Source organism: Leptonychotes weddellii, chromosome 2, assembly GCF_054177405.1.
Source record: "Leptonychotes weddellii isolate Sample4059 chromosome 2, ASM5417740v2, whole genome shotgun sequence".
NCBI classification, from domain to species: Eukaryota; Metazoa; Chordata; class Mammalia; order Carnivora; family Phocidae; genus Leptonychotes; species Leptonychotes weddellii.
The window spans coordinates 96,631,540-96,645,158 of NC_138370.1; the positions used below are offsets into that span (position 1 = coordinate 96,631,540).

The 13,619-nt window shown below is 37.8% G+C and overlaps 1 protein-coding gene across 5 annotated transcripts in view; it reads left to right on the top strand.

Moving 5' to 3' along the window:
* The window catches only part of CFI (complement factor I), a 70,553-nt gene that overhangs the window by 6,249 nt on the left and 50,685 nt on the right, over positions 1 to 13,619 (top strand). The window contains exon 2 of one of the 5 annotated variants that reach the window (XM_081811999.1): positions 8,004 to 8,126. The exons of 1 other annotated variant lie outside the window; for it this stretch is intronic. In XM_081811999.1, the coding sequence (XP_081668125.1) occupies positions 8,070 to 8,126 (57 nt within the window). In that variant the 5' untranslated portion in view covers positions 8,004 to 8,069. Of the gene's footprint in view, positions 1 to 7,744; positions 8,127 to 13,619 lie in introns of those variants that run through there. 3 more of the 5 variants (XM_081811997.1, XM_031025722.2, XM_081812001.1) reach the window with 3 other exon arrangements.

Below are 13,619 nucleotides of genomic sequence, written 5' to 3' on the forward strand. Positions count from 1 at the left end.
TTTGTTTGTTGAAGAAACTGAATCTTTATCTTGTAGTATTTTCCAACCTCTTGGTGGTATAAACCATGTTTCTCTATCCTCTGCATTTCCTATAAACTGGTAATTAACTGGTAGTGAGATCTTGCAAACTGATTATGTTCAAAGTTCAATTTTTTTTTTTTCTTTGCAAGAGTATTTCATGTTTTCCACATGAGGAGGCACTTGGCATCCAGTTGTCTCTCTTGGCAATATTAAGATTGATCAGTGGGATCAGTGTTTCAGCCTAATTTGTCTATTAGAAAAGTTCCCTTCCAGCTTTTCACCTAATGGTTTTAGCAACAATTGATGATCATCACCTAGATTTATTGGTTTATAAGTGTATGCAAAGTGGTGATATGCTAATTTTATTGTTTCTTCTGCAATTAGCTGAGATAAATTTCCCTCATTTTTAAATATTTATTTTTATTTCAATCCTTTGTTGTTATTGTTATTTTTTAAGTGCTTAAATTGCTTCATCTCTGACTTGTGAGAGCCCCTTCAAGTTGGGTCCTGTATCTTTTAATACCACTCACTAGCCTCTAATAACTTTCTTGCTTTCTGACACAAGATGTCTTTATCTGACTTATATGTTTTCTACCTCAGCCCTTTCTCCAAGGAGCCCTTCCTTCTTTTAGTGAGAAATAGTATGTAAAGAACACGATCTGGGCACAATGGGGTGGTTTTTGCTTCTGTATTATCTTAACTTCTAGGCATTATCGGTGAATACAGATAGGAGGTATATATTTTTAGAAAGAGAAAAATTATGGTTCACACTGACATTTTCAATTCAAAGTTAAAACTACAATGTTTTTGCTTCTTTGAATTCAAACTTGTGCCTCTTCTACCCTTTAATTATGACATTAACCTAATTACTTATTTACTTGAGCCTGCAGACTTATGTGTGTTTGTGTGTGTGTGTGTGCATAAAATAGTTGTCAAGTGTTGATGTTATTATTTACAGACTGCTGAATCCTATTTAAGATTTTGTTTATATCAATTTGATGGTATTTTGAGTTTTTGCACCTTTAGTCATAAATGAGGTTGATCATTTTCTTTTTCTTGTGCTGTACATTCTGGTTGTGTAGATCCTTACTAGGATCTCTGTGGATGATTGTGCAGGAGAGGGGTAGGGTGGGATGTGAGGTCTCAGGAGCTTGCCTATGGCTTATTTTCAAATGCACAGATTTCCTGAACCCCATGAAGTTGTATATACCTGGAATGTTTCTTTGCTTCTCCTGCCCCACTATCCACTCAGGAAGTGCTAAGTTAGAACATGATGGGCCGAGAGCCTTCTGCAGACTTTGTCCTGGAGCAAATGCTGAAGTAAGTTGCCCCAAGAATGGGGTACTGGCTCAGGGCACCTGGCTGGCTCAGTTGGTAGAGCATGCAACTCTTGGTCTTGCAGTTTTGAGTTCAAGCCCCACGTTGGGTGTAGAGATTACTTAAAAATAAAATTAAAATAAAAAATGGGGTACTGGCTCAGCTGTTCTTACCTTTCTTTAATTGACCATGTAGTCCATCACTTCTCTCAGATTTCCACTATCTCTATTTATTTTGTGGTCTCCCTTATTCTGGATACCTCGTTGTCACCTATATAACATTTCTTAAACTTTGTTAAGTTTTGCAGTTAATCTCTTCCTCTCTATTGTACATCTTCAGTAATTCTTCACTGTTTATATCCTATTGATGGACTCCCTCTTCAGTTTTTGATGGTGCAATGGAATTATTTTTATTTATTTTTTATTTTTAAAAAAGATTTTTTAAATTTATTTGAGACAGAGAGAGAGAGAACAAGTGAGGGGGAGGATCAGAGGGAGAGGAGGAAGCAAACTCCCCGCCGAGCAGGGAGCCCGACACGGGGCTGGATCCCAGGACCCTGAGATCATGACCTGAGCGGAAGGCAGACGCTTAACTGACTGAGCTACCCAGGTGCCCCAGAATTATTTTTATTTTTATATTTATTCTCACTTACATGTTAGGAGGGAAGAGATAGTAACTATAGAGAATGTCAGTCATTATGAACCATCCATTACATTTCCTTTTTAATTGCTGACAGGAAAGTCATTTTCTTCTATTGATTTTGTAGTCAGTCATTTTAATAACTATGACATTAGGTCTAAGACTTTTTCAAGCACTTTTTATCTAAGTAGACAGTCATTTCATCTGCAAATAATGGCAATTTTGTGTCTTCCACTCCAGTATTTATGTTTTTTCATGTTTATTGCCTCCAACAACAACAGTATTGAGATACAGCATCTTTGATTTTTCTGGATTTGCCTCAAGTGTTTCACCATTGTATATGGTGTTTACTGTTGGTTTCTACCCTTTATCAGGTTAATGATATTTGTTCTTTTTCTAGATTGCTCACTTTTTAAAAATTAATAATTTATGTTAAACATATCAAACACCTTTTCCATATCTTATGATATAATTATACAGATTATCTTATTTAATCTATTATTTTAATTAATTAAATATTTTAATATACTGAATTACATTAATAGATATCCTAATGTTGAATATCCCTGTAAATTTCTTAAATGCTCCCCACTTGGTCATTATATTTTTAATATACTGTGGTTTATAATGTATAATTTGCTAATATTTTATTTAGGATCATTGCATATAAATGAATAATCAGTTTTAATTATTAATTTATAGATTTCTTTCAGAGGCCCTTCTTACCAGTTTTGGGTATCAGAGTATTGCTAATAAATTGGAGGGCTTTCCATCTTTTTCTGTGTTCTAGAAAAGTTGTAAATAACAGAAAGATGATCTTTTTCTTTTTAAGATTTTATTTATTTATTTGACAGAGAGAGAGAAAGAGAGAGAGGGAATAGAAGCAGGGGGAGTGGTAGAGGGAGAAGCAGGCTTCCGGCTGAGCAGGGAGCCCGATGCGGAACTTGATCCCAGGACCCTGGGATCATGACCTGAGCTGACGGCAGACACTTAACGACTGAGCCACTGAGGCACCCCAATAATAATCTTTCTTAAAAGAGTTAGTAAAATAAAATCTTTTTAAAAAAAATAGGGGCACCAAGCTGGCTCAGTCAGTAGAGTATGTAACTCTTGATCTTGGGGTTGTAAGTTCAAGCCCCACATTTGGTGTAGAGGTTACTTAAAAATAAAATCTTAAAAAAGAGAGAGAGTTAGTAAAATTTAGTGTCTTTGGGGGGTTAAAATCTTTAACTTTTCTATTGCTCCTTAGCTATTAATTTATTTGAATTTTCTACCTCTTCCTGAGTAAATTCTGATCATTTTATTTTCCTTGAAATTTTCCTCTAGATATTCAGATCATTTGGTAAGTTGCACATGCTTTTATCACTTAAGGTTCTAAGTGACAAGCCACCAAACCAACTCTGGCTAACTTTAGTAAAAGAAAATTCATTTGGAAGATAATAGGATATTCACACTCTTGACAGAAGGCTAAGCAACTAGGCTTAAGAACTGAGGATAGTCACTCAGGAAGGCGAAAAGGAATGACAGGAAACTTGTGTTACAACTAACAGCTAAACCATCTGACCCGCACACAGCTGCTGCTGCTGCTTCAATAAATTATTCCCTATTGGTACTTCTGTTCTATCCTTAACTCAGGATTCAGACACCAGGGAAAGAGACTCTTTGATCAGTCCCTGGTCTAGAAGAGGGAATGGAAAGAGGCTGGAGATGGATTTCTTAACTTCTGTTTTGGAAAGCAGGTGCCGGGAATTATTCTCGCACCAAAACAACCCATAATAGAAGAAAGATAATTCCACAAAGAAAATTGGGAACCTGTTATGAAGGAAAATGGGTGTTGGCAGCCCCCTAAAAATTCCCACTTCAATATTTTAACTCTAAAATTGTTTTACTCTCGCTCCTTTTTTTTTTTAATTTCTCAAAATGATTCATTGGTTTACATATCAAATCTGCTACTTTTTTACTTCCTGGTTTCTTTACTATTGCTTATGTCTTTATTATTTCCTTTCTATCCCTTTGATTCATTTTATTTTTTTAATGCTATCCTGAGCTGTATGCTTAGTTCACTTTTTTTCAGTGATTTTGTTGTTGTAAAAAATTTAAATGTAATTTGGATATTTGTCTTTTTTGTTGTTTTTTTCTTTAATTTAATTTTTTGTCTTTTAAAGATTTTATTTATCTGTCAGAGAGAGAGAGAGCAAAAGCAGGGGGAGCTGCAGGCAGAAAGAGTGGTAGGCAGAGGGAGAAACAGGCAGAAGGAGAAGCAGGCTCCCTGCTGAGCAAGGAGCCCAGGGCCTGGCTCAATGCAGGGCTCGATCCCAGGACCCTGGGATGACTTGAGCCAAAGGCAGACGCTTAACCAATTGAGCCACCCAGGCGTCCCATGTTGTTGTTTTCTTCTATTCTTTCTAAGCTTAGAAATCACCCCTTACCTAAGGTTTAATACTTGTTTCAGTTGAATTTCTTTTAGAGATAAGAACCTTGATTCTAGTTTTAGCAGTATTATAAAGTGTATCAATAAGAATTTGGTCAGGAAAACTTGAACCACTGTAAGTATTTTAAACCGAAAAGAAGATCAGAAACAGTTCTCATTCACATGGGATGAGCAACAATATACATTACAGTTTTTCCATAGATCTTATCTCCCACCTTCCGTCGTAATAAAGTCTGAGGAAATCTGGATCATCTGGACTTCCTGTAAAACACCACATTCTTCCATTACATTGATGGCAATACCTTGATCAGAGCAGGTAAGCAAGAGGTGGCTAGCATGCTGAATGCCTTGATAAGACACATATACTCCAGAGGGCAGGAGACAAGGCCAGGATATCTTGTCTAAATTAAAAGACAAATTATTTCATCTTGAACTGCCTTGCAGAAGGAAGAAAGCACAAAACACTGAGGAATACTGCTCAGGCTGCCAGGGCAGGAAAGTGTTCTGCAGTGGTTTGACAGAGGCTATGATGTTAGAATTGCCAGTGGTGGAAAAAAATATTGTATCATGTTTGAGAACGAACCATTGAGAGAATTACAGTAGAGAACCCTAGGGTTCTGGAGCAAAGCCATGAATTATCTGCAGCAAAATTATACTCTTTTTGAAAACAACTGTGTACTACTGGACCCTGGTAAATCTGGAATTACTGAACATTGGACACTATATCACCATTGTGACCAGAAATGCCCATTGTGAGCCAGGTCCTAACAGACCCACAAAACATAAGGTTGAGCAGGCCTAGCAAAAATGTATTATAAAATGGAAGTGTTGCATCCAGAAACAAATACAAACCGGACCAAGGGCACTAGCAAACTGCATCAGCTGGTAGCTCGGATATCCCCCTCCCCACCTAATCCAAACTGTTGCACCCAAGTCCTTCCCTCAGCTCATACCTATGGCTCTATAAGGAATATGGTATGACCAGGAGGAGGGAAAAACGTGTTTGGTTTACAGATGGGTTGGCTCAGTATGTAGGTACAAGCTGAAAATAGACAGCAGCCGCAATACAGCCAAACTTAGGAGTGGTTTTAAAAGACACTGGTAAGGGAAAGTCTTCACTATGGGCTAGAGCTTCAGATAATACACCTGGTCACCCACTTTGTGTGGAAATATCAGTGACCCAAGACTAGACTGTATATGGAATCCCAGGCAATAGTGATTGTCTGATGATCTTTTTCTTAGAATAAAAAGTATTCAAGGATTAAGAACAAGAAGATCTGGAGTAGAAACATGTGGATGCACATATAGGAGTTGGAATGAAGTATAGAAATATTTGTATCATGTGTTAATACCCACTAGCAAAAGATACTAAATAACCACAAAATGACTCAGCCAATTGGTATCAGCCAGTGCCAGTCAGCAGCCACCCCAGTGCTAGCACAGTGGGCACGGGAATAAAGTGGCCCTAGTGGCAGAAATGGAGGCTAGCCATGAGGCCGATATAATGGGCCCCTTAAGATTTAGTTAGCTGATGCCATCAACACATGTCCATCCTGAAAGCAACAGAGACTAATGCTGAGTCCCCAAGATGACACAATTCATCAAGGACACCAACTAGCCACTTGGTAAATTGACACAGTTGGTCCTTTCCATCTTAAAAGGGCCAGTAGTACATTCTCACAGAAATAGACATGTATTCCAGGTTAAGGTGTTCCTTTCTTGCCTGCAGGGCCTTAGCTAGGATCATAATCCAAAGGATTTCAGCATATTTAATCTTCCAACATCCTGTCAGACAAGGGGACCCACCTGACAGCAAAGGAAATGTGAGAGTGACCATGCAGTTCACTGGTCATATCACATACCGCACCACTGGAAACCTGGCAGCCGTATGGAGCATTGGAACAGCCTGCTGAATGCAGAAGGGAGGGGCTATTTAAAGGCAATACTCTGAGGACTGGGTGCTGTCCTTCAGCAAGCAGCATAGGCCTTGAATCAAAGACCTTCATTTAGCATTGTATCCCCAACAGAGAGAAGATGGAGGTCTGGGAGCCAAGGAATAGGAGCAGAAATGACCACACATACTGTCACTCACAGTGACTAACTGGGAGCTTTGTGCTTCCTGTCTCCACAACTGGAGACTTTGCAGAGTTAGGGATCTTGTTCCCCAAAAGAAGCATACTTTTACCAGGAGGCACAGCAAGAATTCCAATGAATTATAAGCTAAGCCTTCTGCCTCATGCACATGGATTGGGCTTCTTGTGTCTAGGGACCAGCAAGAAAGAAGAGGAGTCACCATGTTGATAGGGATAACTGACCCTGTTCATGTAGAGGAAGTAGGGTTGCTGTTATATAATGAGGGAAAGGAGGAGTATGTATGGAACCATATGAGCTCCTTGGGTGCCTCTTGTGAGAGTAAAAGGATAAAAACAGCAACTATGGTCTGAGAAGGAAATGTAACCAGGGGCTCCAGGAAGTTTGTGAGTCATGACATTAGGTGAACACCTGAGGCTGTCAGAGGTGGAAGCTGAGGTGAAAGGAATCTATAATAGATAGGAAAGAGGCAGAGGATGAGTATCACCTGCAGCCTCAAGATCCACTACAAGGGCCAGGGCTCTAGTTTTTCTTACCACTTCCCTCTTCTAAATTTTCCCCCAGGAAGGAAGGGCTCCTACAATTTGGAAGGAGCCACTCCCGGAGCATATACAAAAAGTAGATCTAAGACAGCAAATGGTGGACTCTGAAAGACAGGGAGATGAGTTTCCCAGATCCCACTTCATGGAAGGTTTTGCTGCCCTAGCTGTGAAAAGTGTGATCAGCAGACACTTCTGATGGCAACTAAATGTCGGATCCTTCAGGGTCTGCCTCAGCTGCAGAGAAGGGCCTCACCTAAGGGGATGCCTTTCCCGGGCAACCCACACCAGGTGACTGAGCAAGGCAGGGTTTCATGGTCTAGCCATTTCTGTCTGACCCAGAGACCCTTGATAGGCCACACTCACTCCAGAGCTCCCCATGAGTTGACCCGGGCTTTGTTAAACCTGCATTGCAGGCTCACTTTTCTCTCTGCTCACTCCTGCTTCTCCCTTCTTTTCACAGGAGTTAATTTCTAGTAAGTTATCTTGTACCCCCAACTCTGTCTCATGTCTGCTTTGGGAGAACCCTCACAAAGTTTTCTATGCTCAGAGGATATAATTTGATCACAGCATAACTGATGCATGGTAAAGGCACTGTTTTGTTGAGGATTTTTAATGTCTTCATCACAGCTTTCAATATGATATACTTTTACTTCTTATCTCCTTGTCTTCAACCTTAAGGAAAAACCATAATTTTGTTTTACCAAAAACATAAGAAATTTTCTTCCAGTGTAGTTTCTGTCTTCCCTAGAAAACAGAATCGAGGCATTGTCTGGTAACAAAGTGGGGAAATCAGTTTCCTCTGGAGGAAACATACTCCCTAATGGTCACCTCCCTCAGCTATTTACTGGGAAAATCTTGTTTGGTTTCAGTTACGGTAAAACTCTGGATTTTAGCCAAATTCTCTGAGTTCAAAAGTACAAAGCTCTGTAGGACACTTGCTCTTTCTAAATGTTTTTTCAAAGGTTAAAAATTAAATTTCAAAGAATACCCAGGGTGCAGAAGAGAGACAGACACTGAGAGTCTCCAACATGAAGCTTGCTCATGTTATTTTGTTACATTTGTGCTTCTGCATAAGTTTTTGCAAGGTAAGTAACTCAATATTTATGTAGACTATTTTAATTAGATTTTTAAATATTATAAAAATGTAAGCAAAATCTTCAAGACATGGGGGAAGGGAGGAAAAAATAAAATAACATGAAATCAAAAGGCGAGACAAACCATAAGAGACTCTTAACTATAGGAAACAAACTGAGGGTTGATGGAGGGTAGGTGGGTGGGGGGATGGGGTAACTGGGTGATGGGCATTAAGGAGGGCACATGATGTAATGAGCACTGGGTGGTATATGTAACTGATGAATCACTGAACTCTACCTCTGAAACAATACATTATATGTTAATTGAATTTAAATAAAATAAAATTTTAAATAAATAATAATTAAAAAGTAAAAAAAAAAAGAAATCTTAAAGATATTATTTTGTCCTAGAGATTACATAGTTCAGATGCCAACAGTGGCAGTATATAGTTAGTAATAAAAATTTTATGTTAATATCTTGATGAAAGAGCTTTAAGAAATTGCTTTTTTCGTGTGCCCTTATCTGTGCATAGAGATTGAACTGAATGAGAATTTTACTAATATAGATTTGTAATTTATAGTAATCCTATTAAATCAAAAAATATTTACCAAACTCCTTCTACATGCAAGGTATAGTGCTGGGCAAAGAGCATGTCTGATCTCCAATAGCCCTTCGGTACAGTTGTAGAAAGATGACATAAACATGACAATGAGGAAATAATAAGCAAGATTTAAATAACTTTTGAGAAGGAACTGTTTTAATTGCCAAAATGTTACATTTAATTGCCAAAAATGTTACAAATATCATGTGCCGAGGGACTTTAATGAGAGCGAAAATCCCTTCCTGCTAAGAGGTCAAGAAGAGTTTATGGACCAGTGGGATTTGAGCTGGATTCGTAATTCTGGATTAGTGTAGAGAAACAGAGTGATTTCCACCCTTTTCAGCCTGGAAAAGCAGCAAGTGCTATGGTAGAAAAATAGTAAAGCCCTAGTCTCCTCCAGGTGAATAAATCCATTTGATTAGAATGGAAACCTTGTGGGGAACTTGGGCAATCAAAACTGGTATGACAGATTATAGCCAGGTTGAAAGATCATCTATTAAGGTTAGATAGGCTCTAGATATTTTTTTTTTAAAGATTTTATTTATTTATTTGACAGAGAGAGAGACACAGTGAGAGAGGGAACACAAGCAGAGGGAGTGGGAAAGGGAGAAGCAGGCCTCCCGCAGAGCGAGGAGCCCTATGCGGGGCTCGATCCCAGGACCCGGAATCATGACCTGAGCCGAAGGCAGACGCCTAACGACTGAGCCACCCAGGCGCCCCAGGCTCTAGATATTTTAGACAATTATTGATGATCACTTTTGTGATCAAAGCATTTTGAAACAGGATTACAAAAACTGTTTTGTCTTAATGCCAGCTTAGAGAAGCAAGTATTTAAAGAAAACTACCTAAGAAATGAGAATTACTTAATTTAAGTTTCCTGTAACTTCTAAGATGTATATGCAATGCTTGTAACAGAGAACAAATAGAAATAAAGTAAGTGCTCATTGATAAGAAATTGATTAAATTATTGTACATCTATAAATGAACTATCATGTAGCTATGAAAATGATGCATTTTATATTTATTGAGAAAAAAGTCCTTACTAAAATCTTATTTTTGTTAAAGAAGAAAATATACACACGTTCATGTATCTGTGTGTATGTGTAACACACACACACACATATACACAGATATAGCTGCTCATCTAAACAGCAATTTCAAAGTTCCTGGAGGGTATATATCAAATAGATACCAATTGGTATCTCAGGTAATGAGATTACTGGTGATTTTTATTTTTTGTTTTATACATTTATGAATTTTCAGAATTCAGAAATTCTGTTTTATTCATTATTCATTTTTTAAAATACCAAATAAATGTGTGTTACTTAGAATAAGGAAAAATTTGTTTTTGAGGAAAAGATATTTCAGCCACATTTTTGGTTCCCGTAACAAAAACAATAAAAAACAAAACAAAATAGTACTTTTCACTTACAGAAAGGGAAAGAGCCTCTTTTACTGAATAATCATTCAATAATAAAGTTGTCTTCTTCCCTTTAAAAAACAGCATTTTATAGGAATTGTCATAATTGTGAAAATTTCAGAACTTCTTAAAATATTAATTTATAAAAGAAAATGGAATGCTGAGAGATAACCATTTTTAAATGGAAGTTGCCATAGAGACAACATAAATGTGTTCAAAGAAGTTTTAAAATGTGCCTACATTTTCTAAATGAAATAAAATACATACATCTGGGAGAAATTTTTGTTATTTTGAAAGCTAGGACCAGATTTCCCTCTAAGGAATAAAAAGTCCCATGTCTTTTTTATATCAAAACATTTTGATGGACTTATTTGAAGGTGGATTATGTCAATGGCAGGAGTGAACTGGCAGCAGGATAGACTTCGGTTGTTCTGAAAGGGGAAATGAGAATTCTAGTTTTACTGCCCAGACAAACAGATAAGGGGACTCAGGTTTCTCTGGGAGATAAAACCAGGACATAGAGGGATTGGCTGCTGTATTAATAACAAAGGATATTAAAGAATAGGGAAGCCAAATGTTTCATTCAATATGGTTATTTACTACTGTGGGAGTATTGTGCTGTAACATAAACCCTGACCAAAACCTTAAATTTTTATTTACCCTAAAAGTTTATTACAAACCTAAGTTTATATTGGTAATATTTTGGAAAGAAAGAATGAGAGTGATGTTCAGCAGAGTGATGAGGTAATGGAAAGACAATATGCACAGGAAGCAACATGCAATGCAGAGAGTGAGGTCAGCAAAAATGGCAGAGTAGGCAAATCCAAACAGTTGTCTTTCCACACACACATGCACACACACACAAATCATGCAGACTGTCAGAACCAACTTTGTCAGAACTCCAGTTATTAATCAAAGGCCTACAGCCTCCAAATGAATACTGGATGAAGGAAAAGGCAACTTAAAATGTTAGGAAAGTTTGTGACATTTCTACTTGCCCTTGCCCTACCCTGTCCCCACTTCAGTGCAGTCTTGAAGATGACAGTCCACATGAGGAACTCTTGTTCCTAGCTCCAGAAGGAGCAGAGCAGACTTTATTTAAAAAGAATGGTGTTTGTTCTAACCTGCCTGGGGCATACTGGAAAGACTGATCAAACATATTTGTCTTTGTTTTGCCTAACTCAGAACTCACTCAGAGTGGAAAGACAGTGGGAATTCCTCAAAAACACTGTGACATAGGGACGCCTGGGTGGCTCAGTCAGTTAAGTGTCTGCCTTTGGCATGGGTCATGATCCCAGGGTCCCGGCATCAAGTACCACATCAGGTTCCTTGCTCAGCGGGTAGCCTGCTTCTCCCTCTGCCTGCTGTTTCCCCTGCTTGTGCTCTCTCTCTCTCTGACAAATAAATAAAATCTTAAACAAACAAAAACAAAAACATTGTGAGGCACCAAACAACCTGCAGCTACCTGGGACAAAAGATTACAGTTGAGAAAAATGGTAGAGTGTCAAAGCTTGGGAGGAAAATTTAGGGAAAGAGTTTCTGTGGGAAATTAGACCATTCAAAAGTCCCTGTGAATACTTGGGAATTTAAAAAGCAACACACATGCCCAGGGCAGGATGCATGCTCAGAAAAGATCTAAGAAGACTCTAAGCCTACACCTCTAGATGATCTCTAGGCTCAGTGCAAGCAGGAAGTGAAGGCTAAGAGAGAATTGAAAATGGCCTGACTAAGTGTTGAAGGGGTACTCAAGCACAGAGCCAATTTGCAAAGTCTAGAAGAGGTTTTTGGTTGTTGAATAGAGGAGTTTCTTATTCTTTTTATTTTATTTCTATGAAAAACTCACTAGAGTTTTAATAACAGATTTGAGCAGGCAGAAGAGTAAGTGAACTTGAAGATCAGTCAATTAAATTATCCAGTTTGAAGAGCAGAAAGAAAAAAATAATGAGAAGCTAACAGAGATTAAGAACTATGGGACACCATTAAGAACACCAAAATATACATAACAGGAACCTCAGAAGAGGAGAGAACAGGTTAGAGAGAATATTTGAAGAAATAATAGCCAAAAGCTTCCCAAATTTGAAAAAATATATGAATCTACAGATTTAGGAAGCTTAGCAGCCCCCAAAAGGATAATGCAAAGAAATCCACACTAAGACACATTATAATGAAACTGTTAAAAGCCAAGGAACAAAACAGAATGTCTTGAAAGCAGCAAGAGAAAAGCAACTCATCATGGACAAGGGATTTTCTTTTTTTAGAGTTTATATATTTACTTGACACAGAGAGAGAGACAGCTAGAGAGGGAACACAAGCAGGGGGAGTGGGAGAGGGAGAAGCAGGCTCTTGGCTGAGCAGGGAGCCTGATGCGGGGCTCAATCCCAGGACTCTGGGATCATGACCTGAGCCGAAGGCAGACGCTTAACGACTGAGCCTCCCAGGAACCCGAGAAGGGATTTTCAATAAGATTAGAAGTACATTTCTCATTAGAAACCATGGAGGCACAGAGAAGAGAGTGGGATGACATTTTTAAAGTGCTGAAAGAAAAGACTGTCAATCAGGAATCCTATATCGAACAAAACTATCCTTTAAAAATGAAAAAGAAATTAAGACATTTTCAGATCAACAAAAGCTGACAGTTACTAGTAGACAGGAAATTCACTCTAAGAAAGAGTCCTGCAGGCTAGCTAAAATATGCTAGACAGTAACTAGAAGCCATAAGAAGAAATAAAGGACTTCAATAATGATAACTATGTAGGTAAATAGAAAAGTCAGTGTAATTTTATTTTTGGTTTGTAGCTCCTCTTTTTATTTCACATTATTTAAAAGAACGTATAAAAAATAATTATAAATCTATGTTAACATGCATACAATACCTAAAGATGTAATGTGTGACCATAACATAAAAGAGGGAATGGACCTATATAAGAGCAGGGTTTTTGATATGCTCATGAAGTTAGGTTGGTATCAATTCAAACTAGATTGCTATACCTTTAAGTTGTTAAGTATAATCTCCATGTCAACCACACACACACACAAAAAAAATCTTAAAAATATACAGAAAAGACATGAGAAGAAAAGCAAAACAGTTCACTACAAACAAATCAACTAAACACAAAAGAAGTCAGTAATAGAAGACATAAAGAACAACAAAATTATAATACATACAGAGAACAAATTGCAAAATGGCAAAAGTAAGGCCTTCCTTAAAAACAACTTAAATGTAAGTGGGTTAAATTCTCCAGTGAAAGGCAAAGATTGGCAGAATTTATTTTTTAAAAAACTAACCATGGTCCAACTATATGCTGTCTACAAGAGACTCACATTAGATCCAAAGACAAATAGATTGAAAGTGAAAGGATGGAAAACAATATTCCATGAAATAGTAACCAAAAGGGAACTGGAAGGGGCAGCATTAATATCAAAGAACCAGAAAAAGAAGAGCAAGCTAAATGAAATCTAGGAAACAATAAAGATTAGAATGGG